The sequence below is a fragment of the Bos javanicus genome, chromosome 5 (genome assembly GCF_032452875.1).
Source record: "Bos javanicus breed banteng chromosome 5, ARS-OSU_banteng_1.0, whole genome shotgun sequence".
Classification (NCBI taxonomy): Eukaryota; Metazoa; Chordata; class Mammalia; order Artiodactyla; family Bovidae; genus Bos; species Bos javanicus.
The window spans coordinates 51,516,915-51,543,396 of NC_083872.1; the positions used below are offsets into that span (position 1 = coordinate 51,516,915).

The 26,482-nt window shown below is 35.7% G+C and overlaps 1 protein-coding gene across 5 annotated transcripts in view; it reads right to left on the minus strand.

The window, feature by feature from the left end:
- The window catches only part of MON2 (MON2 homolog, regulator of endosome-to-Golgi trafficking), a 111,925-nt gene that overhangs the window by 80,988 nt on the left and 4,455 nt on the right, over positions 1–26,482 (minus strand). For 2 of the 5 annotated variants that reach the window (XM_061416611.1, XM_061416612.1), the window contains exons 2-6: positions 14,483–14,546; positions 5,641–5,768; positions 4,346–4,477; positions 3,337–3,466; positions 1,391–1,488 (exon numbers count right to left, since the gene is read on the minus strand). In XM_061416611.1, coding sequence (XP_061272595.1) covers positions 1,391–1,488; positions 3,337–3,466; positions 4,346–4,477; positions 5,641–5,768; positions 14,483–14,546 — 552 coding nt within the window. Of the gene's footprint in view, positions 1–1,390; positions 1,489–3,336; positions 3,467–4,345; positions 4,478–5,640; positions 5,769–9,006; positions 9,088–14,482; positions 14,547–17,533; positions 17,553–26,482 lie in introns of those variants that run through there. The other 3 variants (XM_061416613.1, XM_061416615.1, XM_061416614.1) reach the window with 3 other exon arrangements.

The following is a 26,482-nucleotide window of genomic DNA, read 5'->3' on the forward strand; positions in this document are numbered from 1 at the left end:
ATAAATAAAAAATAAATAAAATATTTATTTTATATTATTTATTTTATATTTTATATAAAATATAATGCAAAAAATAATGCAATGTCCTTTTCAAAATTCATAGCTCATAAAAAATTATTTCAAATATCTCTTATCAGGTTTTATTCCTTATAAATTAAGTATTGATAATTCAAATTTTAATTAATTGTATAGTTAATTATGTAAGTAACCTTAATATACAGAGTAGAGACAAAATGTTATTCTAGCATTGCTTTAAAGACTCTCTAATCAAAATTAGTAAAATTTTTAGTGCAGGTTAATCTCATTTTATTCATGACAAGTAATGTAAAAATAGAGCAGAATTTAAGTAAATATTTTAATTTTCCTATTAAAGGAAGTATTTTATATGACTAGTCATTCCTAATATAACTAGTTCAGGATTTCACTCATTTTATTTCCTTAAAGTGAAACATAACATTTTATCATGCTAATTAGGTATGCTGCTGCTGCTGCTAAATCGCATCAGTCATGTCCGACTCTGTGCGTCCCCATAGACAGAAGCCCACCAGGCTCCTCTGTCCCTGGGATTCTCCAGGCAAGAACACTGGAGTGGGTTGCCATTTCCTTCTCCAATGCATGAAAGTGAAAAGTGAAAGTGAAGTCGCTCAGTCGTGTCCGACTCTTAGCGACCCCATGGACTGCAGCCTACCAGGCTCCTCTGTCCATGGGATTTTCCAGGCAAGAGTACTGGAGTGGGGTGCCATCGCCTTCTCCGGCTAATTAGGTATAGATGCTGTTTAATGTTTTAGACAGATAACACATGCTTTCCAAAAGTTCTTCACCACTTAGTTTTTACAAAAGACCTAGATTAACATCTATTTTCTTTAACCAGAAGAAATCAGACTTTCTTTAAGCAGAAGAAAATCTGAAGATTTTCAATTTTCTTTAAAAAAAGAAAAAAAAGACAAAAATGAAAACCATGTTCCGCATTTGTTTTGCAAGCAGCCCATAACAGAGGCTGCACACCCCACCCCCTCAGTAGCAAGAGTGGTACCTTCAAGTTCTTTCTCCAGGAACTATACTCAGCATCTCAGCATCAAGCTGCCAAAGCTCTGAGCTGTGTGTGTGTCTGTGCTTATCTTGATTTATTTTGTGCATTCGTTAGCTAATTGTGTCCTAAGGTAATTGCTTTTTCACTTAAGGCATTTTGAAGTTTCACAGAAATGTGCTACTATCAGATAGTGGAGGAAACTTGTACTACTTTTTTCTTTTTAAATCTATACTACTTTTTGACACTTTAAAACGACAATGAAAAAAAAAAACACTTAAAAATTAAATCAGATACAAAATTCCAAAATCAAAAATTCACACAAAACTATATTATAAAAATTATTCTTATCAATGGGAATACCTGGAAAAGCATATATGCATCTTTAGCACAAGGTTTGAGGGTACTGACAGATCTTCTGTTACTATTTCCTTGGACTAGTACTGGTTGGTCTGTAATATCTGCAATCAAAATAAGAAGGGTTTTAGGAGTTCTTGGTGCTTTTAACAAATCATATATACTGCCTAAAAGGTATATTGAAAATAAGTATGTATTTACAGAATTATAAACTTTAAGTTCACAACCATGCCTCCAAAATGGAAAGAAAAATTGGGAATTACATTTTTATACATCATATCATAAAAAAAAAACTCTTCACTATCTCATGTTCATTTTAATAAGCTTATTATCTTTGTCAATACATATGATTTTCCTAGTACCCCTTTCTCTAGTCATTTTATTTCATGGATTTGAAACCCATGTCATATTTGAATGTATCTTTAAATATCAAACATATAAATATTTACCACAGTTAATTTCTCTATAATCTCACCATCTTCAAGAGAATTAACTGCTTGACCTGCCATTAAGTACTATGTCAGTGACAGGTATTGACTAGCCAAGAGTCACCTAGAATGGGGCTTCTCAATTTCTTTGCATATTAACAAGATACTATTTCCTGTAAGTCATGGCAAACTGTTTCGAATAAATCTTGACTAATGACTACTTGAAAAGGAAGAGGTTCTAAATATTTTCTACCTTATTAGAAAGTATTAAGTGTGATATTAGACACACAGCCAAACTATCAATTCAGAAATTATATTGAGATTATGGTATATAAGACATTCAAACTGGAGAACTGCTCTGTTTTATCCTCTACGTTTAATTCCTTTATATTTCAAACTGTTAGAATTCCACCTGCATTTCCCCTTGGAAAAGTGAGACAAAAGTTAGTGGGAATATCTTAATAAACAAATAGATGAAAAATGCCTGAAACAGAATGTGAAAAATTTGACCAATGGTTAAATTCAGATAAAGTGAAATAATTATTAGAGTAGGCAGAACTATTATTATTTACTAGTATTGCTATTTTTTTTATACCAATATTACCAAAATAACACCAAATGATATGAAAGACTGTATAATATCAAGAGTTTAGGGGTGAAAAAAACTTAAAAAAAAGTTTAATCTTCCGTTTCTTGACTCCATAAAACAGAGAGGCTGTTCTTCATGATAGCACCTCATGATTTTTTCAACTTATCACGTGGAAAAGTTTTACTTTTCATCTAATAAGGATAACAAATAAAAAAACTTAAAATTTATCAAATTATAAAAATTATAACAGAAACAGTATCTATAAGCTCTGTGACACGATATGTTTCTAAGTTTTTAGGAAATGTTTCAAATTATGAAAATGTTAAAAATTACAAATAAAAGGATTTGATGAAAATATGAAGAGTAGGCTTTACACTAATAAATATACTTGATTAATACATATTAATAGGCAAAGACAAAAATTCACATGAGGGAAACTCACTTTTGAAAATTTACTTTAAAAAAATAATTCAAATGGAAATATATATGTAGGAAGACACTCAGAACAATACTGAACTACAGAACATAAGTAGTTCATTAAATTATAGAATAGCCACAAAATATAATGCAACCAATTAAAATTTCAATTACAAAAATTAAAATGTAACACAAAATAATCATATGTACTGTTTGGCTAAAAATACTTACGATGCAACACCTTGTATAAAATGTGCTATTACCATCTTCAACATAAAACTTTGAATATATTAGAAATAAATACAGAAAACAGGGTCCACTTCTTAGGGTGACAAAATTGTGAGAGATTTACCTTTTGGTTTGCCATTATCAGTAATAAAGACGTTAATACACTTTCTAAAGTATTCTAATTATCAGGTAGCCTAAGTTCATAGGGGAATGGCAGACAATCATTAAATGAATAATCATGGACATGAGAGTCACCCACAGGCAAAAGGAAACAACTTTCATCACTTTACCTCTGTGTCTTTCATCTTCAGCAACCATCCTCTCAAAAACAACAGTAACAACTTGTCGCACTGTAGCAGCAGCTGTATTATTTGTAATATTATCTTTTGTGAAGTGTAATCGAAAACAAAGAACAATTGCCTAAAAAAACAAGATTCATTTAGCATGAAATAAGTTGATGAATATGGTTATTATCTTTATCTGATGTAACCGCAAATAATTTATGTTTCGCTGTTTCAATCACCTTCGCTAAAAGTATAAAAGTCCCACTCTTTTATACAATAAAGCTACAAAAACTTCAGTATTTTTAAACAATTCAAACTCTCAGTGAATATAAAGACACATAAGATTAGCAAAGGTAATGTGAAATGCACCTTTTACCCTAAATAATAAACTATTAATTGAGGCTATTTTTACATTACTCTCTGTACTTTCTGTTCTTTGGAAATATTTCACAATTTAAAAAAAAATTTAAAGATGAAACATAATATAACAGTTGTTATATGTTTCAAAGAGAGTAGGAATGAGAAAGAGCTTTCATACATGCAGCCTTATCCAGTATTAATGCCAAAATGACACTTCTCCAGCTGCTTCAGGGGCAGACTTAAGTTATCTGGCTTACATACATTTTACATGTGAAATTATTTTGAAAGGGGGGACGAGAGAGCTGTCAGGAACACTCAAGATAATTGTGGACAACACTGATACCTGGAAACAAATACTGTTTTCTTTTCTTCTTTCTCTATTCCTTTTCTTCTGCTACTTTTCTTTTTCCGTATTGTATTCATAACCAAGGCTGTCAGCTATATCCAAGGGAGTCTGTTTAATCACCCTAACCTGATATCATCTCTAATCTGTGGAAAATAAGGCACTGAAGGCTTTTAACATGCAATGTGCATTATCACAATAGCTACAGGAAAGTTGCTTTTAGTTCAAACAGCACTAGGCTTTCCTCTTTCGGTCAGCTTATCCAAATACTGTCCCAAAGCCCTTAATGAACTTGGACAAACAGGTTCCTACCTTAGAGAGTGCCTCATCATGAACTACTGTATTGGTTGTTAAAAGAACAAGAACTGTTTGAAGCAGCTTAAGTTCTTCAAGACTATTTTCCATTAGCTGCCAAAGCATGTTAATTATATTTCCAGCTGCAGTCTGTAAAACAAGTATTTTAATTATTGTCAACAAATAAAATATAGGTATGTTGGGTCCCTAAGCAAGAAAAAGTATGCAAATATAATCTTACCTGGAGAGAATTTCTTGATCACATTAACAAAAACCTATGTTTCTAAATCTATAGATCCAAATACACATCTCTCAACTAATTCAAGAACTGCAACCAATTAATTTTCTTCTCAAAAAAAATGCTTTAAGATTTAAAATGTACCATTTGAATATAGGCAAACAGCAACATGCAGTTCTGAAATACCTTGCCAAAATCAAGGCTCATTTCTAAAATAATAGGGGTATATTTCATTTGGACACTTATGAATATAAACATATACAAATTATGAGTCTGTTACTGTATTATTTCATTGACAAGAGGGAAAACGAGTTATAGAAAAAATACAACTCAAATTAACAACACATTTACAAACTCAATTAAATCTGATACTGTTTAGAATGTTATACCAAAGGCAAAAGAATTTACCATTTCTATTAAAAAGTACCCTACGAAGTACAAAGTTAAGCAGACAAGCAGGATGCAGATTCATACTAATACAATGTTTTTCCTGTTTTTACCATCATGAGGTTAGATATGAATACCCTTAACGAGCAACACTTCAGACAATCGAGGAAATAAAGTCATGATTTTCTCTCCTACCTTTAAAAAAGTAATTCATGAATGATATTCTTCATCACTGATATTGAAAATTTGCTTGGTTCTCAAAATTATCTATATTAATGAACTATGGTGGCACTAGTGGTAAAGAATCCTCCTGCCAATGCAGGAGACACAACAGATGAGGGTTTGGGAATATCCCCTAGAGTAGAAAGCGGCAACCCACTCAAGTATTCTTGCCTGGAAAATTCCATGGGCAGAGAAGCCTGGTGGGCTACAGTCCATGGGGCCATGAAGAGTCAGATACAACTAAGCAACTGAGCACACATGACTTCTTAAGATTCCAAAAGATTTGACAAAATTTAGCCCATCTATACTGAGTGTTTAATAATGAGACAATTTGGCAACCTTTGAAAATGAAGCCATGTCCTTCAAGTACTGATTTATATTAAATACCAGGCATGTTTTATTCTCTCCTTGAGAAAACTCCTGATCTGATTGTAGGTGCACAATTCAGATAAAATCTTCACATTACCTCAGATACCACTTCATGGGACATGAGTCTCTGAATGGCAGCCAAACATAGTTGAGTGATCTTGGGTTCCTTGGTTCCACAACCCATTAGAAAAGGTTGAACAACCTCTGAGCTGTTTTCCTTCAATGCTTTATTTAGAACACATATAAAATAAAAATTTAAACATAATTCATAAATAAGGACATTTTTCACATAATTACAACCAGTAATGACAATCTTAATAAAAATAACTTAATATAAAATAAATATGAAAATAAAAATCAAGCAGTAAGAGTTAAAATACTTCAGACTCTATACCTAAACTACCCTCCTTAAGTACAGTTTTCCCATGCCTTTCTCCTGACACTCTGTCCTTTGGTTCTCCTCCGTCTTCTATAAACTCTTTAAGGGCAACTTCTCAGAAGTTCTCTCTTGCCTCTGAGTAAGACTATTTCTTCAATAGTGTAGAAGGGAAAATAGGAATAAGAACTCATATTCTAGAACAGAAAAGTAATTAAAAATAGTATAGACATCAACCCTACCACATTTCTGAATGAATATTCAGAACTCCCTAGAATTTTATTACATGCCTTTAATTCACTGGCTCTAATTTCTTCTTCAAGAAGTAAACCCATTAAAAACAATAACATTACTACTCTTAATACTGAAGTATAGCTTTAAATTAATTGGATGAACATGCTATAATTCCAAATCTTAAAATAACTCCTTCTACCAAGCCAGTTATTTCAGAAGTTTTCAAATAGCAACAAAAATGTAAAAGATTAGAAAATGCACAAACTGAATTATACATAATTTAAACTTACAAAATGAAGTTAAATCAGTACACACACACTTAGTGGGTAGCTACACAAAGATGAATACGACACATTTCACGTTTGTCATCCTCAGGGAATTTGAATAAATAACATAAAATTCCAAGTCACAAGAGCATTAAACTTATAGGTTAAGTATTTGTTTTCAAATGTATTGCATACATCAATTATTTTAATAGGTTAAAACCTGTAATAAAGTCACACAAATCTTGACTTTTAACATGTTTTTCAAAAGAAATTGTGGAAAAGTCACCCAGAGTCACCTTTAAAAGTGTAAAGCTAGTGTTAACATTAATTTTATCACTTAAAATCCCTTCTTTCTTCTCCCAAAGCTTCTTTATGGTATGGCAAATAAAGACTATTATTCCCTACAGCATGCTCTGTAAAATCCTTCAGTATGCCAGCATAAATCACAGCTAAGAGATGGCAAATATGACTGGCAATGAACAGTGTTTCCAAAAAACAGCTCCTTTGCGTTATTTCCTTGCTTTCTTTTGCATCAAGGTTCTGCTTCAAAACGAGAGACATAAAATTTCCATAACAATGTCACAAAACATTTTTATGAGTGATTAAAAGACGACAATAAAGCTCAAAAAATACTATTCTGAAGCAGTAAATATCCTGCTATATTCAATTCTGCCAAAATCACTGAAGTCTGATGCCACCCCAACTCTGCAGAACGTTTCAAATTATTAAATCTTGTTCAGACAAATATAAGTTTTCAATATTAATAAGCTGCATTTAAAATTTTTATGACAGTAACATGTGTTTCTCATTTGAGTATCATAATACTCATGCAGAGTTTATAGGGCATGATCTGAACCCCATGACACAATAAGTAGGTGGCAAAACCAGAATCCAAAAATATGTCTTCTAATCCCAGGTTCACTACTCTTTCCACAGCATTATGCTGCCACTCTTTAAGGCAAACAGCATATGATGCAAATGGAAATTAAGAGTTAAAAGTGTCTAAAAGAAACCAATGAAACATTTCAAAGCTGTCTGCCTAAAGTCATCAGAAGAATGAAGGAAAGGGAATTTGTCTCCACAGAAGGAAACACAGTGTACTTCTACAGAATCTCTGATGACAATTATTTTAAGACACAAATATATCACCAGAAAGAAAATCAGGGCCAATTACCTATGCTAATTAAACAATGATACAATACTTTCTAATAATTTACAATTTTTCCTCATAATTTCATCCTTTAGGTCAAGAAGGCCATTGTTATTTCTTATCTTTTTGGTAACAGTCCTTCCTTCTAACAGGTGTAAGGTGATACCCTTGTTTGCCTTTGATTTGCATAGCACTAATGATTAATGATGTTGAGCATCTTTTCATGTACCTGTTGGCCATCTGTATGTATTCTTTGGAAAAAATGTCTATTTAGAACTTCTGTCCATTTTTTAACTGGATTGTTTGCAATGCCTCACTGCTTGAGAGCACTTCACTACTGTCTCTGAGATACTCTTCTAAGCTAATGACACCCATTCTGCATGCTTTGATGCCAGTGTTTTTTGATCTTACCATAAGATGTTAACAGAAGTTTCTGCACAAGAAAGGTAACATTTCAAATAACAAAACTTACATGATATCAACAATGCATGCAACTCAACTGATGTGATAGTATGAACAACTATGAACAAGTTCACTGAAAAAGACAACTACAAAAGTATCTGGCCCACAGTGATTCTAAGAAACCATCAGCTGTAAAATGCATGCTAATTTGGGGAATATTAACATGTGAAAAAACTGTCTTATCTTAGAATGAATAAAATAAGGTGAATTATACATTCAGTAACAGCTATTCAGCTCTATCAAGCTGAGTTAAAATTAATGTAGTAATAAAAATAATTAACTGTATTTTAATGTAACTCAAAGGTATCCATCCTTCCTACTTTTTTTCCTCCCAGTTTATGTGAGAATATAATGATCAAAGGAAATTTCTATATTATCCAAAATAGATGATCAACAATCAAAAAAGAAAACCTATTGATCTATTCTGTTTTTTGAAGCATAATGTGAAAAACAAACGTATCTACCAGATCTAGATCACAATGAAGATAAAGATCATTTTTTAAAAGTTGCTAATTATTTTTCTCTTCTTCTAAATGTCATAATGATCCTAAAAATCAGAAATTAATCCTACTCTTCTAACTGGGCAATTGCTGCTTTCTCTTTATAAACAGTAATTTTAATTACATGCATCTTAAGGGTGACTTCACATAAAAACCTTCTTATAGGTTTAGAGTTTAGAGATCACACTGAGGAAAAGGCTGTGCAAAAATATAAAGCAACATGTATGTTGCTTTAACCATTTTAAAAAAAATCTAGGGGAAAAAAGAGGAAAAGGTCAATGCTTTTTAATCAAAACCTGTGGTGGGGGCGGAGGGGGAGGCGGGGTGAGGAGGAGTGGGTGGAGAGAAGGAAAAAAAGAAAAAGTTTAGTTTCTACATAAGTCCCTTCAGAAGCACAACTCCTTTAATAGACTGAAACTCTGTGTTTATTTCCAAATTGTATAACTGTGAGATCAAATGATGCACTTTCACACACCTGAAAGAGATCCAGCAGGTCCCCATATCCTAGGGGTTTCCTTGCTCTGAGCAGTTTCACTGCAAAATTGCAGGTTTTATCCTGGAAAAAAAGAATTAAACTAGGGTACCCCACTATGAATCACACTAACAGGGGTTAATAAAAGGTTTTTAAAATTTTACCAGTCATTAAATGACAAACTATAGCTCTTGTGAAAGAAATAAAATGTGATGGAGACATGACTGATATCCTCAAAACCTTTAAAATCTAGTTATGGGAAAAACTTAAAAAAGTTTAATGGTTCAAAATATCTGAAAATATTTTAAATGATTCAATATGAGGACAAATAAAATTATGAACAGTGTCATCGTAAAAGTACATTACAGGTAAAGGAAGAATTATTCAACAAATGATGTTGCTACAGTCAGTAATTCAGCAAAAGAAAAAACACCTAGGTCCTCGTCTAAACATCAAACCATAGAAAAACAAGAAGAAAGCAAAAGCGACTATCAACTACATGGAAGGAGAAAGACTACTTAAGTATAGAGCAACAAATCAAAAAAGTTAGATTACATACAAATAAAAAGCATCTAGATAAAAAATTACGGAGAAGGCAATGGCACCTCACTCCAGTACTCTTTTGCCTGGAAAATCCCATGGACGGAGGAACCTGGCAGGCTTCAGTCCACGAGGTCACTAAGAGTCGGACACAACTGAGCGACTTCACTTTCACTTTTCACTTTCGTGCATTGGAGAAGGAAATGGCAACCCACTCCAGTGTTCTTGCCTGGAGAATCCCAGGGCCACGGGAGCCTGGTGGGCTGCCGTCTATGGGGTCACACAGAGTCGGACACGACTGAAGTGACTTAGCAGCACAGATAAAAAATTAAGAAGTAAATGATGCAGATAATATGATATAAACATGAGAAGTTAATATTTTGCTATATAAATAGCTCAAATATTTGATAAAGAAAACACAAAAACTCCAAAAAAACCTAAAATGAAAAAATAATTTAATATATTCAGAGAAAAATGTTCAACATTAAAAAGAAATGTCAATTAAAATGAGAAGTCATTTGCTTGTTCAAGGACTGAAAAGATTCTTTAAAATAGTAATCTTACAAGGATGCTATAAAAATACAGTCACGTATAATTGGTAAAAGCATAAACTTTTATCTTTTTAGAAAGCAGTGATAAAAAATTTCAAGAACAGGTTCATATCCTTTAATAATTTCATTCCTAGAAATGTATCTTAAAGAAATAATTCTAAATACTGAAACATACCTAAATTACAATCACTTGCTGAAATATTTTGGAACAATTTTAAAAATTAGAAAATATGGTATCAAAAAAGTATGATATAATAAAGGCAGGATAAAAGTTAAAATTTGTTTTTTAAAAAAGGGGGGAAAAGAATAAAGAAAAACACATTATGTGGCAGAGAAAGCACTCCGATCCATTAGGTCAATTTGTTAGCAAGCAATAAAGTACAGTCCCCCTTATCTTCTATCCTGGGTTACAGTAGCAGTCTACCAACAGACCCCTTCTGTACTGATGATGCACTGAAATATGCCTTTCACACTGCTGTCAGAGTAATGTACAGAGTATAAAAATACTTATATGAAAGTGTCACCTCCCTAATTCACACTCTTTCCATCAAGCTACCCAGGAAGTCACACAATGGCAGTAGTTGGACAGGTACCCAATAGACCAAACTGTTTTATACTCATGCATTTAAGTAACTTCCCTTACTTATTACTCCTACACCTTATTTGCCTGGCTAACTCCTTTTCGAGCATGAAGGCTCAGCTTCATAGTCTTGGGTTGGATTAGGAGTCTTCCTGATATTCTTATAACAGGCCCATCTATACTTCCACCTGACATTTACCATATAAGCCTCAGAATTTTCTGTTTAGAATCTGTCTCTTTCATTACTGTTAACAGGCTGACATGATCTAAATATGACAAAATTTATGTACTCAATCATAACACACAAAACTAAAGAGAGGTCGAAAATATACTAGTGGCAACACTCAAGGAGTCTTCCTTGCATTTTGGAGTGACTCATTTATTAGCCTACATTTAAGGAGGGCTTGGCAACCCACTCCAGTACTCATGCCTGGAAAATTCCATGGATGGAGAAGCCTGGTGGGCTACAATCCATGGGGTCGCAAAGAGTCGGACACAACTGAGGGACTTCACTTCACTACTATTCCCCATGTAATGCGCTATCTAGCAGCAATGTAAGGAAGAATAAGATATTGATCCTGACCTCAAGAAGTATGTCTTCAGGAAGGGAAAATTTCTGACAAAGAGCTCCAAAAAGTAAATGAAGGAGCAGGTAAGCTAAATACAATGAATGGTACAAACACACTTTTCAAATATAGTTCTTGCATTAACACACAGATTGTAGGTGAATTATATTACCCATCTTTGTATCTCCACCAATGATTCTTACATAATTATTTATTAAGAATGTTATATGGGATATTCTATGGATGTTTGTAAAAAATCACAGATACATAGACTGATAAAACAGAATATACTGAATAAAATCAGCAAATAACACTTTAATGTCAGAAAAAAATTCCAAAGTATATTTATTCATTGCTACTGAAATTAGAGAATTTTTAGCAATAAGACTATATAGATATGAAAAGAATGAGGGAAACTGTGAGGACAGAAGAACACAAATCATACATAATGATTATGTAAAAATGTTCTATATATACTGACAGTAGTTGAAAGCGGTGTTAGGTGGTTGTAATTGTTACAGTTTTGAGTCAGGGCTTAAATATACAATTTTGAAAGATTTCACAACTTCATTGATTTCCTTATTTCCTATATTTATTCAAATAGCAGATTCTCTGTTTATATAATTTCTGTGTAACACAAATCTTTTCAGTCAAGTTCAAGTATATTTATTGTAAGCTAGGATAATAAAAACAACTTATAATATATGATAGTCAAATGTAAGATTAAGGCATTTGGCCTTGTAAATGAAAAACTTCATGTTGCTATCTCTCACTTGCAGTTTTAAAGAAAAAGGCAATGTTGAGATAATGATCTGTATATGTGCATTGATGCTGACATTACCTGGCATAGCATTCCACTTATGTCAGCATTCATGACAGCAGTGAAAACAAAGAAAAATAAACATTAAAGGAGGATGCTTAAAAGAAGTGGAGATGTAAAGCAAAGATTTATTCTACTATGTAAATAACCTTCCCTTGGAAAATAAATCTAAGAAAACTCAAGTTGGTTAAAATCTATGCTAAGTAGTGTTTCCTCTGACAAGCGACCCTAATTAACTAAGGGCCTAACTAACTAAGCGACCCTAACTAACCCTAACCTAACTAAGGGTTCTAATTTTTATAGCAACCTTTCTTATTTTCCAAATAATTCCCACATGATTTGAGACTCTTCAGTTGTTTGCTATCTTTAACATCCATTACAGCACAAAAGTGGTAACCTATAGTCTTTAGAGAAGTAAACACTTCTCAGGAAATAAAAAGTTACCAAAAAAATTTTCTCAATATTAACTATACCCTGAATTGAGAAATGACACACTGACTAATTTAAACTCTCCCTTTTTCTTTGGAGCCCATGATTTTTCAAGATGACAGTGGTCTAAAATCATAAATTTTTACTGATCAATCAACTGCTGTAAATACTTGGCTAAAACACTAGGAAAAAGTTTAAATGCTAATATAACTCCTCGAGTACATGGTTCTGGATACTATGGATACTAAAGCAAGAATTATTAATTGTATGTGTGTAAGGATTTGTTCTAACCTGATTTTAATAAAGCTAATCGAATTAAAATGAAATTAACAGTCCACTTAAATATTAAACTCATAGTAACTGAGAAAAAATTTTTTTATTTGTCCTTAGTATGAATTAGACATTTTACGTGGTACAGAACTCTGTGACAGACAGTGATCCTCTGAAGAAAACAGTCTTTTTAAAGAAATAGTCCATCAAAAACAGACCCAATGAAAATTTCTATTACTGAAGAATAATTAAGGACTTACCATAATATCAGCAATGACAGAAACAAAAGTAAATATTTGCAATGACATTCTAATATAATTGGCCTATGACATCTCCAACTTAAAAACACCCAGGTCCATAATTTATCTTGAAACAATTTCCTCAGGGTGGCTAATCCAGCCAATATGCGTTTCCCAAACCCACTTGCCCATCCTCCCAGGCCAACCACACACACCTTTGCCTTTACCCACCATTTCACTCTACCCCTTCACTCAGTATGCACACAGCGCACTATTCAATGCTGTGAGTCATGTTATATAACTCTTTGGTGTTTCGTGAGAATGTTCAAAATCAGAGAAGCTGTGAGAAACAGATGCAACTTAGCAGGGCTAACCCTAAGGTGGCAAATGAAATCCACTCTTATCTGTCACCCTTAAACTACCCCCAAACATCTTCATTTCATTTTGTAATATTCTTTAAAATTCCACCCTTTAGGAATTTACTGGTATGCTTCTTTAAAAAATGTAAAGAGACTTAGAGTTATATTGGGTCTTCACTATTTGGACTTTGTGTAAATCGATTTAATAGGACTGCTTTTCTCCTGTAACCAGCTGAGAACAGCAGCACCACTGGAATTGGAAATGCATGTGAAGGATCAGTGAAGTAAGCAGCAGTTAAGTACAAGCACTTGGAAGAGAGTAGCCAGTGTGGAAACCTCACAGTACTATGGAAGTACACTGCAGCAGGAAGAACATGGGTTCTGAACAGCCCAGGATTTAAATTTGATTTCACCACTTACCAAGTGACCGACCTTACGCCACGACATCTCTCTGCATCTCAATTTGCTCTACTATTAAAAAAGAATATTTCCTCACAAGGTTGTCCTATATAAGATCAAGTGGCACAAATGCCTCACATGTAACAGATTCTCAAAAATGCCAGTTTCCTTCCTTTGCATGTTCATTATCGAGGCAAGAACAGAAAGGCATGAAGAAAAAGAGGAGGCAGACTGAGTATCAAAAGGGTGCCAGAGAGAACTTTTGAAAATTCCTCCCCCAAAACTAGGATCAATCAAAAAAAATGTTAAATCTATATAATTCCCTGTTTATTTCAAAGATAAAAGAGATCTGGGAAGGTGGTCTGAGAACCAATCTTTCTTTCAATACAACAAATATTAATTGAACGCCTTTTATGGGTAAGGTGTATCTTAGGTAATTGACAAGAGGAGGAGGAGAATACAAAGATGAGTATGAAAAATCTTTGCCTTTAAGGAGTTAGTAGTTTTAAGCTTTCTGATTTCAGAGAACGGTATAGCATTCATCTCTGGGAAACCCAATTAGTTCATAAATTAGGGACTTTTGCATGTTCTTTTTCATTATGGATAGCATGCTGGAGCGTAAGGAAGAGATGCTATAAAAAAAAAAAAACTGATGGGTTTTAAGATTCTACTTTTACCATTAGTCAAACTTTCATTAATTGTTGAATTTTTAATGCAAAAAATTACCTGCCAAAATTTCGGTGTTTCGTGCAGCTATTGTTTTAACTTTTATTATTCCTGATTCAGCAGCCTGCAAGAATAAAAATAATTAGAACATAAAACTTACTAATGACATGAATTATCTAGGGAAAAGAAATCATGTATGATAAAATCTCAAGCACAGAGTCAGTCACTACTATCTTTTTTATTTTGCAAACTTCAGATACTGAAGTCTAGTAGTGAAACATAGACTAAATGTAATAAAGTATGATTAACTTGATTATTCTCACACAAACTCTGCATTGCAAAAGCATGTTGCCTTTCTATGCCTTCAGTTGCATCTCGCATTTAAATCTTCAGAAAATAAAAAACAATAAAATCAAAGACTAATGAAAAAAAATAGGTTTCTCTTTCCCATTTCACACTTCTCTCTCAACCATAAAAAAAAAAAATTATAAAACACTGCAAACTCAAGTAAAACTGCTTTGAATTAGAAGAGAATAAATAACCAAGAACCCTGTCATTACTTTTAGATTGTGCTTTTTTAAAACACTCAGTTTTCATAAGGTGTCTAAATCATTTCAGCATAATTAAGTTGAGCTGGCAGTATGTGAAAGTCATACGGCATTTTATACTATGCCACAGGACTGTGCTGTCCAATATGGTAGCCACTGGCTACAGGTGACTAGGCTTCCCCAGTGGTGCAGTGGTGAAGAATCCACCTGCCAGTGCAGGAGACGAGAGTTCAATCCCAGGGTTGGAAGGATCCCCTGGAGAAGGAAATGGCAACCCAGTCCAGTATTCTTGCCTGGAAAATACAGGGGACAGGGGAGCCCGGCAGGCTACAGTCCATGGGGTCGCGAAGTCAGACACGACTTAGCAATTAAACATGCACATATGACTACTAAGCACTTTATATGTGGCTACTCGAACTAAGTTGTGTTAAGTATTATATATCATTAAAACTAAATGTTTCTTTTTACTTTTTAAATGCAATTTAAAATTACACACATGGACTGCATATGTTGCCCACATTATACTTCTACTGGACACTGCTAACATACAATATTGATATGCTGCTAAGTCGCTTCAGTTGTGTCTGACTCTGTGCAACCCCACAGACGGCAGCCCACCAGGCTCCCCCGTCCCTGGGATTCTCCAGGCAAGAACACTGGAGTGGGTTGCCATTTCCTTCTCCAATGCATGAAAGTGAAAAGTGAAAGTGAAGTCGCTCAGTCGTGTCCGACTCTTAGCGACCCCATGGACTGCAGCCTACCAGGCTCCTCCGTCCATGGGATTTTCCAGGCAAGAGTACTGGAGTGGGGTGCCATTGCCTTCTCTGTCCATTATAGAAACTCAGGACATTTTTACTATTAAGAAGCATGCCTATTTTATACTTGAACTGGTGACTATACCTCCAAAAATAATACCAAGTATTCATATATTATATTAAAGTTTTCCTATTAATTTGCTTGCAACTTGTTCATTTATTGTTATCTCTTAATGTTTACTAAAGGACAAGTAGTAGAAGGCACTAAAGTTCTTTAAATAATTATGGAAGAACTCAGTGTCCTATAGGTTATTAGGTTGAGGAGCAGTGGGTTGATGCATAAAATAAACGACACATTATAGGCTATACAATGTATACCTTTGTCGTTTTGTGGAATTCCAAGCACTTGAAGTCCTTGTCTGTGATTAGAGAATTTCCAACTTCACTGTTAGCAGAGACAGTAGTAATGGTCTCAGTGGCAATGAGTTTTGCAGTGGTTCTTAGCTGTTCAGCCTCCTCTCAGTCCTGTACTTTCTAAGGTTGGCTTCATCCAGTCTTCTACCAATTCTACAAGCCCCTCAATGTTCTATCAGTAAACTTCATTTCCACTTACATCAGCCCAAGTTAGTTTCCACTGCTTACAACTAAGAAGCCTAATGGATATCTAGGGCTTTAAGAAACTTTAAGAAATGGAAATGTTCCGAATTAAATGTACATGGCTACTAGCAGAAAAATGTAGTCAAAATAAATGACTTCATGGAAAGATTATTGATTTTCTGATTATCTAGGGGCAGTGTATATTAGAACACCAGACGCTTTAAAAAAATCATGATGCCCAGGTTGCAACCCATTCCAAAGATTACATCAGAATGACTGCCAGTGGGAGTCACGCACTGGCATTTTTTAAAATCTTCAGGTGATTCCAACATGGGGCAAAATTTAAGAGGCTATTGTAATGATATAAGCAAAAGATGATGGTGGATAGGCCTGAGGTGATAATGACTGAGATGACAAGGAGTGATCAGATTCTGGATCTAGTATGAAGATGCACAAACCAAACAAACCTACTACTATAAAAATTCAGTAACACTGAAATTATTATGTATACTTTGTTATATTCATACACTCCACTTTAAATGTCTTAAGTAATTTTCTTACTAAGTCAACTGAAATTAATCTATGGTCACTGAACTTTCTTCCACCAACATTTCAAATGTTCAAACTCTCTCCCTCCTTACTATGGCCCTCTGTACCATGCCTATGCTCAAATTCAGTATTTCATTCTTCTTCAATCAACAGATATCAAAATAAACCATCATAAATCCAATGTAATCTGTTCTAACTTTCTGAATTCCAGTCAGTTTCCAAAATCAGTCCTGTAGCATACTGGATGCTACATGTCAGTAACGGATTTCAGATTTGCCAGACACTATTTTGATCTCCTCAAATAAATAAGAACTAACCCATGTATGAATCATAAACAAGTATAACTAAATTATAAGTATAATATATGTTTAACAAATATTTTTATACATCCATATGATAAGGAAAACAATGAGTGTTTTTTCCTTAGTTCCAAAGTAACAAGTGTTTTAAAAGGTATATAAACTCAAGAAATCATCAAAAGGACTGTTTATTAACTCAGATGTAACAGGACCTATCTCACAGCTCCTAATTTTTTTCATCCAACTTTTTATTTTGAAACTTTGAAACTGTACCACCACCCTATTCTCATTGGCACCCTGTGTTGCTAAAAAGTTTCACTACCAATGTTTACTGACAACACTTGTATATCACGGCCCCCTCACCTCATGCACGGCTACTTCAAACCTCAGCCTAGTGGACATCTTCAAGAGTGCCCTGTATAAATGAAAGTATTCAGACTCAGATTTCCTTCTATTTATCAAAGATTGTCTGTGTGAAGAAGAATCTTTAACTTCTTGCTTTAAAAGTAACCCCTACTCTGATTAGACAATTATAGATTAGATACTTACATATCCATAGGGGAACTACTCAACTGTAAATATAGTTATTTTCCTGAATTGGCCCTCATTAAAAAAAAAAAAATACAAAGTCCCAGTTCTGTAGAGTTTAATAGGGAGGATACAGGTTATGGTGGGTAGTTTAAAATGTCTATTCCCCAAGGGCAATCTATGAATTGGGTAACAAAGCCAAAAGTATTAAATACACTACAGCATTTAATATTTGTTAATCTTAAAATTAATGTCTCTCAAGAAATATTTTTTTCTCTTTCACAAAATTCTTTGCTGACCCAAAGAGACACACCCACCAAGGACTCTGAATATAGAAGCCAATACTACAGAAAAGATAAGACAGAATGCTGAAATGCTGACTCCTCCTTTAAGACAACACAGAATATCCTTGGCCTGACTTCTCAGTAAACTCTTCCTGGGCAATCTCAATCCTATGGTTTCAGTCACTTTCTAAATACTGAAGAATCCTAAATTATATTCCTGTTCCTTAACTATCTTCTTGGAGAAGGCAATGGCACCCCACTCCAGTACTCTTGCCTGGAAAATCCCATGGACGGAGGAGCCTGGTAGGCTGCAGTCCAGGAGGTCGCTGGGAGTCGGACACAACTGAGCAACTTCACTTTCATGTCTCACTTTCATGTCTCACTTTCATGCGTTGGAGAAGGAAATGGCAACCCATTCCAGTGTTCTTGCCTGGAGAATCCCAGGGACGGGGGAGCTTGGTGGGCTGCCATCTATGGGGTCGCACAGAGTCGGACATGACTGAAGCGACTTAGCAGCAGCAGCAGCAACCATCTTCTAAACTATAGGATTTATTACCCTATATTTTTAAAAGGCACCTTAAATTCAAGATATTCAGAGATGTTATCACCACACACACATACCTCCAACTTCCACCCTAGCCTCAGAAAAGCCGGTTTCTTCTCCCTATAATCTGTTTTTGTGAACAGCAGCAGCAACCATGCAGTCACTGACTAGGTATGAGGTTTCTCCCTGATTCCACAAATACAATCAGGCACAAAGGCTGCGTAGTGAACACATCTTGTGCTTTTTTTCTTCTCAAATGTCATTTCTACACCTCAGTTCAAACTTCTTGTTATCAATCTAAAGTAAGAAATTTCTCCACTTAAAACCTTGTCCTCCATCCATCCTCAATTGTCTTGCTCTTCGATGGCCCCCCGAGTCCACATCTAGTGGTGTCTCTGAAAACTGAATAGTGTAAGGACATCTTTAAAAAGGAAAAAGAAATAAGTCTCATGGACCTACCCAGTTTCTGACAAATTTAAGTAGGCATAAATATTAATAAATTATAAATAAACTCCGTATTTTTATAACTCTTAAATTATAAAGCCAACAAATTCACAAATAAAGTGAACAGTAATTTAATGTGACAAATAATGCTTTGCTGAAATTAAACCACTGCTAACAACATGAAGATGGTGCAGGCGTCTCTGATTCTGGCACCAGGAGCAGTGACAGAAATAATTTCTTCCATAACTTGTTTTTCTATAGCAAGTATCAAAAAGTCCTTCCATCTCTGTGAGCCATCTATGGTTTGTACCTACGGTTTATTCTGTTTCTCCTATGACATGTCTGTTTCTCCAATCTAGCTATAAGCCCTGTGAGGATAAAAAATCTATTTCATTCATCTCCCCATATTACTAATGCCTATCATTATGCAAACAGAGAATATATATATATAAGCTAAGCTAAGTGAAGTTGCTCAGTCATGTCCGACTCTTTGCAACCCCATGGGCTGCAGCCTACCAGAATTCTCCATCCATGGGATTTTCCAGGCAAGAGTACTGGAGTGGGGTGCCATTTCCTTCTCCAGGGGATCTTCCCAACCCAGGGACTGAACCCGGGTCTCCGGCATTGTAGGCAGACGCTTTACCAACTGAGCCACCAAGGAAGCCTGAGGATATATATATATAAACATTTATAAATAAGCAAAGGAAAAGTTCTAAACAGAGGGAAGGACTTTACTGTCCTCTCATTGAAAAATGCAGAGGAAATTTGATCCAGACAGTCAAATCACCATCATAACTATAGCTTCACTTCTCTGCCATCCTCTTGGTTCTGTCTGTTCCATGAGGAGGTTCATCCTCAGGCCACTCCAAAACTTGGCAATAAAATTAGTTCCAGCCATTCTATACCTCACAACTTCATATGACACTACCCAGAAAGAGAGAAGGAACAGAAGGGAGCTTTCCCTTCCCAGGAGCACACACTGGCACTGGGTGTGGCTGTGTGGGCAGAAACCGAAGTGTGGGTATGGAGGTTAAATCAGGTCAAACTACTCAAGGTATCCTGGAGCACGGAACGAGATTAATTCATCTGAATGCAAAGAGTTGAAAATGAAGGATAAGTGCAGCCTATCACTGAAGAAAGCAAGAGGGAATGAATGCTAGGAAGGGAATCAGCAAATGTCCACTTCTAGAACTCCAGACAAGTTTACGATAATAATAGTAACAATAATACTGCTTTTCTTCACCAAACCCTCTATGTTGTATTTTAAAAAACAAAACAAAAACCATACTTTTTTTTTTAATATTTATGAAAGAAGAGTCTTGAAATTAGAACAAATTCACCAAAGGCCCAAATTAATTATTCACAGGATATAGCATGAAATAAGAGTTAAAGAAGAAATGTAAAATTCAAGTTAATCGCAACTTAAGGAGAATAATGCACTCAAGAGACTAGGGAGGTATGAAGCTGCCTTGCAAACTTAGGAGTTCAGAACTCAGGTAAAATCAAAAGACCTAAAGTCAAGTCCTCACTTAGGAATACCTAATAGATCTAGAACAGTCCCTAGAGGACAATATGCTTATAAAACAATTACTACACTGAAATCAATAAGATTTTCTTCTGTAACATGTAATTAGTCTAAAATCTCAAAGCTCTGAAAAATATATACCTATATGGAATTCCATTCAAAAACCTCTGGGCTAAAAAATAAAGACAAAACAAAAAACTCTAGCTTCTAGCAAACAAATTTTCCTTAACATATCAAATACAAGACCGAAATGCAAATTACATGTGGATAGCTAACAGTATGTGAACCGTGAACTTCCAGATGCTCAAGCTGGATTTAGAAAAGGCAGAGGAACCAGAGTTTGGATTATCAACATCTGCTGGATCATCGAAAAAGCAAGAGAGTTTCAGAAAAACATCTACTTTTGCTTTACTGACTACATCAAAGCGTTTGACTGTGTGGATCACAACAAACTGTGGAAAATTCTTAAAAGACCTGGGAACACCAGACCACCTGTCCTGCCTCCTGAGACATCTGTATGCAGGTCAAGAAGCGACAGTTAGAACCAGACACAGAACAACAGACTGGTTCCAAATAGGAAAAGGAGTACGTCAAGGCTGTATATTGTCACCCTGCTTATTTAACTTATACGCAGAGTACATCATGAGAAACGCTGGTGTGGATGAAGCACAAGCTGGAATCAAGATTGCTGGGAGAAATATCAATAACCTCAGATATGCAGATGACACCACCCTATGGCAGAAAGCAAAGAACTAAAGAGCCTCTTAATGAAAGTGAAAGAGGAGAGTGAAAAAGTTGGCTTAAAACTCAACATTCAGAAAACTAAGCTCATGGCATCTGGTTCCATCCTGGTCCCATCACATGGCAAATAGATGGGGAAACAGCGGAAACAGTGAGAGACTTTATTTTGGGAGGCCAAAACCACTGCAGATGGTGACTGCAGCCATGAAATTAAAAGATGCTTACTCCTTGGAAGAAAAGCTATGACCAACCTTGACAGCATTATTAAAAAGCAGAGACATGACTTTGCCAACAAAGGTCTGTCTAGTCAAGCCTATGGTTTTTCCAGTAGTCATATATGGATGTGAGAGTTGGACTATAAAGAAAGCTGAGCACCAAAGAATTGATGCTTCTGAACAGTGGTGTTGGAAAGACTCTTGAGAGTCTCTTGGACTGCAAGGAGACCCAACCAGTCCATTCTAAAGGAAATCAGTCCTGAATATTCATTGGAAGGACTGATGCTGAAGCTGAAACTCCAATACTTTGGCCACCTGATGTGAAGAACCAACTCATCTGAAAAGACCCTGATGCTGGGAAAAACTGAAGGTGGGAGGAGAAGGGGACGAGAGAGAATGAGATGGCTGGATGGCATCACTGACTCAATGGACATGAGTCTGCGTGAACTCCAGGAGTTGGTGATGGACAGGAAGGCCTGGCGTGCTGCAGTCCATGGGTCGCAAAGAGTCGGGCACGACTGAGCAACTGAACTGAACTGAAATATATGGTATGCCTATATATACAGTATTCCTTTTCTTCTTCTTTAAAAATTTAATCTCCAACAAGTATCTAATCAGTACCTCTCAGATGTACAAATGCTTTGAACTATGACAGACAGAGGAGAAGGCAACGGCACCCCATTCCAGTACTCTTGCCTGGAAAATCCCATGGACAGAGAAGCCTGGTAGGCTGCTGTCCATGGAGTCACGACGAGTTGGACACGACTGAAGCGACTTAGCAGCAGCAGCAGCAGCATGACAGACAGAAGAATAAACAAGATGCAAAACTGACAGTCCTTAAGGAGCTATTTAGAAAAGAAAATACCATAGCAAAAGGTAAAAACATAAGAGTTATAAAGAAATAACATAAAATAAGTTTCAATGAAGGTTAAGAAAACATATCAGCTTGAAAAGCCTGGGCAGGAGCTGCAACTATTCCTGACCAGCAACCAGCTAGTACATGGCACACAGCAGGTTTTCAAAAATTACGAACAAATCAAAGAATAAAGGAATGAGTGAATGAGGGATGAAATGAGAATATTATCTCTAAAGCTGGTTCATTCATGTAACAAATGAACAAGCAACATGGGTTAAATTAAGAGTAGGATTTTAACTTTTAAAAGATGGAAGGAGATGATTTTAGGACAGCAAAAGGGGAAAAAAGCTACCAAAAGCCACATCATGGAAGAGGGAAGGAGCAGGGCATATTTGGAAAATGAAGAGCAAGCAACAGAGTTTGGCTTAAATATAAAGGGATTTGAGGAAAAGTTGAGGGTGATGAAGGAAGGATGAGAAGATCAAGAAGGTCTTAAATGTTATACTGAGGTGTTCTGTATGTACAAAGTAGCCGTCGAGGATTTCTGAGTTGTTTAAGTACATTAATCTGGTGGTAACATACAGGATGGTCTTTTGTGCCATTAATGCATACCAAAGGCCAGGCATAAGACTGAATACCTGGAAGCTAGACTAATAGCTAAAACAACACAAAAGAGGAGAGATACATTAGAAATTACAAAAGTGGAAGAAACATCTGACAACGGATACAGCATAAAGAGAGCTGAGGGAGAGAAGACAGCCAAATATAACTAGAGTAAGCAAGAATAATAAATTCCACTAACAAAACAAGTGAAATGTGGGGATAGGACAAGTTTTAAGAAAAATAAGTTCAATTACCAGAAGTTCTATCTGAAGTATGTGAAAGATACTCCGGTAGACATGTTTAACAAGTTCTTGGCCAGAGACATTATTAATACTCTTTTGCTACCTGAATGTTATTGACCAAGTGTTTCAATATTCACTTACATAACAAACCGCCAGTTACAGGTATTAGGTTCTGCAAAAATCCCCTGATCAATAATGCATTAACAGACAGTTGGAAGCACAGGTCTAAGTTCAGTAAAGACAGCAGAGGTAACGAAGCAGATGTAGGAGTCATCAGCACTGAAGTAAGGCCAGAAACAACGGGAGTAGATGCAAGTGCAAAAGAGATGAACACAGGTCCAGAAGATGTCTCCAGACAGAACTTGGGATACACTTATATGTAAAGAAAAAGAGAAGGAATACTGAGAGAGGAAGGAGAAATAGGAAAGTAGAATGTTACAAAAGTCAAAACAAGAAGGACAAACGGCAACAAATGATGAAGCAAGACAGATACATGGGAAAGATGATAAAAACAAGTATGCTTTAAAGACTGCAACATGATGAGAGGAAGATGTAAGAAATGGATGCACGTGGATTCATGTCCCAGTTCTTTCACTTCCTAGCTTCACTACCCTTTGTAGGGCTTCTCTGGTGGCTCAGACATTTAAGAATCTGCCTGCAATGCAGGAGACCACGGATCAATCCCTGGGTCAGGAAGATCCCTTGGAAAAGGAAATGGCAATCCACTCCAATGTTCTTGCCTAGAGAATTCCATGGACAGAGGAGCCTGGCGGGCTACAGTCCATAGGGTCGCAGGAATTGGACACGACTGAGTGACTGATACGCACGCATACCTTTTGCACACTGACCTTTCCAAGCCATAGTTTCCCTATACCTGTAAAACTGAAATGCCATGTTGCAATAGAGTCCATGGATGCAACACTACTAGAAAGACAATATTTTATTCAACTCTGAGTTAACTTAAAGAAGATAAAGGTGGTTTTTCATTGATTTTTGTACTTCCTGCCATGCTTTACACTTTAGAAACTAACTTCTATTAAATTTTAAGAGTAATAACAAAACTTTCTATTTTGTACATGGTTGAAAATAAACTTCCCTGGTGGCTCATACAGTAATGAACATGCCTGCAATGCAGGAGATTCAGGTTCAATCCCTGGGTAGGAAAGATCCCCTGGAGAAGGGCAGGGCAACCCATTCCAGTATTCTTGCCTGGAGAATTCCATGAACAGAGGAGCCTGGCAGACTCCAGTCCATGGGGTCGCAAAGAGTCTTACTACTACTGCTGCTGCTAAGTTGCTTCAGTCATGTCCGACTCTGTGCAACCCCATAGACGGCAGCCCACCAGGCTCCCCTGTCCTTGGGATTCTCCAGGCAAGAACGCTGGAGTGGGCTGCCATTTCCTTCTCCAATGCATGAAAGTGAAAAGTGAAAGTGAAGTCGCTCAGTCGTGTCTGACTCTCCTCGACCCCATGGACTGAAGCCTACCAGGCCCCTCCGTCCATGGGATTTTCCAGGCAAGAGTACTGGAGTGGGCTGCCATTGCCTTCTCCGACTTAGTAGTCTAACTACTACTAAGTAAGTAAGTGAAAGTCATTCAGTTCTGTCCAACTCTTTGCAACCCCATGGACCACGGAACTCTCTAGGGCAGAATACTGGACTGGGTAGCCTTTCTCTTCCCCAGGGGAACTTCCCAACCCAGGGATCAAACCCAGGTCTCCCACATTGTAGGTGTATTCTTTACCAAATGAGCCACAAGGGAAGCCCCCAAATACTACTACTATATAAAAGAAAAAAAAAGAAAATACTTCCATTTTTGGAGACTGTCTTCCTTTTTGGTTTATTAGCCTCAAACACTGTCTTTTATGTCTTCCACATCACCAAAGCCTAGTGCTAACAATATAATACATTGTTTTCTGACTAAACTATGTTTTCATTGACCTTGGCTCTCTATTCAATTTCATGAAAGCAAAAATAGAATTGTCAAAATCTTAGTTAAAAAAAAAATAAGCTATACACTTTACACTTTAACAATAAATTTCATTGGTTATGGTACTAACTTTCATAAATAAATAAAACATGTCATGGACTAATCAAAAGCTTTTTAAAAACTTTCATTATAAAACACTCTTGGAATATTGTAATAAGCTTGTAAAATTTTCCTAGATGTCTTAGTGAAAATGTTACTGCTTATACTACTCTCAAAGTTAGCATCTAAAATATTTATCAGAAAAAAAATAATTTAGTAGACCCTAGGAGTTTAATGTGCCTTTCCTGGAATAAAGTCAATAGGAGCATAAAAAGAAAACAGCAGAGTCAAAAATCAAAGATCACTAGCATGTCTGCACAACTATACAGAATTGTATTATAAAGGAAAGTCTTGACTAAATGATTTATAACTCCCTACCACACTTGTCACACTGTTCTGAGTAGTGAAAATACTTTTGAAAATAAATTATGAAAACTAAATAAAACATGGACTTATTCTTCATGCTAATGAGAAGAACACAACTGGTTGCACCATAAACAAATTTCTCTGACCTATGTCAACAGAAAAAAAACTATAGTATGATGTAAGATATTAAAGGAAAACAGTTAAGCATGTAAGCATCATCTAGCCCTCATTATTCACTGTCATAAGGTCCTGAAAATAAGATCTTCACCTTATCAGAAAAGCCAACTGACTTGGGCCTCAGTCCCCAAACAGCTGGTTAAAAAGAGAATCCTGTCATGGTAAGTAGAGGGCATCTCTTTCACCAAAGGGCCCCACTCAGCCAATTAATGCATACAAACACCAGACACTGAGGAACTTTGCCGCAACAACCTTTGGTTTTTTAGGCAAAAATCCCCTACCAAACAAAACTTAAATGTACAAGAAGCACAAAGTACATAACCGGGGAAGACTACTTGTATTTTATTATATACTCCTTCACTGCTTCCACTTCATTTAAAAAGAGAGAGACAAAAATCCATCCAAAATCCTAATTGTGACCATCTTAAGTCAATGACCTTCATTCCCTTTCCTCTTCTGTCACCCACTTCCTGGATTTCATTACCCTTTAGTGCAGCACTACTTAGCAATCTGAAACCCAATAGCCCCTTTTGTCCCTTCTGTCTTTATCCTTCTAGCTCTCTCACTCCCCAATGCCATTGCTCTTGAATTAAATTGGACCAATTCAATTAAATAGCTGCTAGTTCCTTAACCTTTCCATCTTCCAATCCAAGTTGTTTTGGATTGCCTTCTTTCAGAATCCAACCTAGATCTCACGATCCATCATCATTTCAACTACTTTTCCTGCCAAGACTCCGAAGTGTTCCAAGTCAATTTCTCCT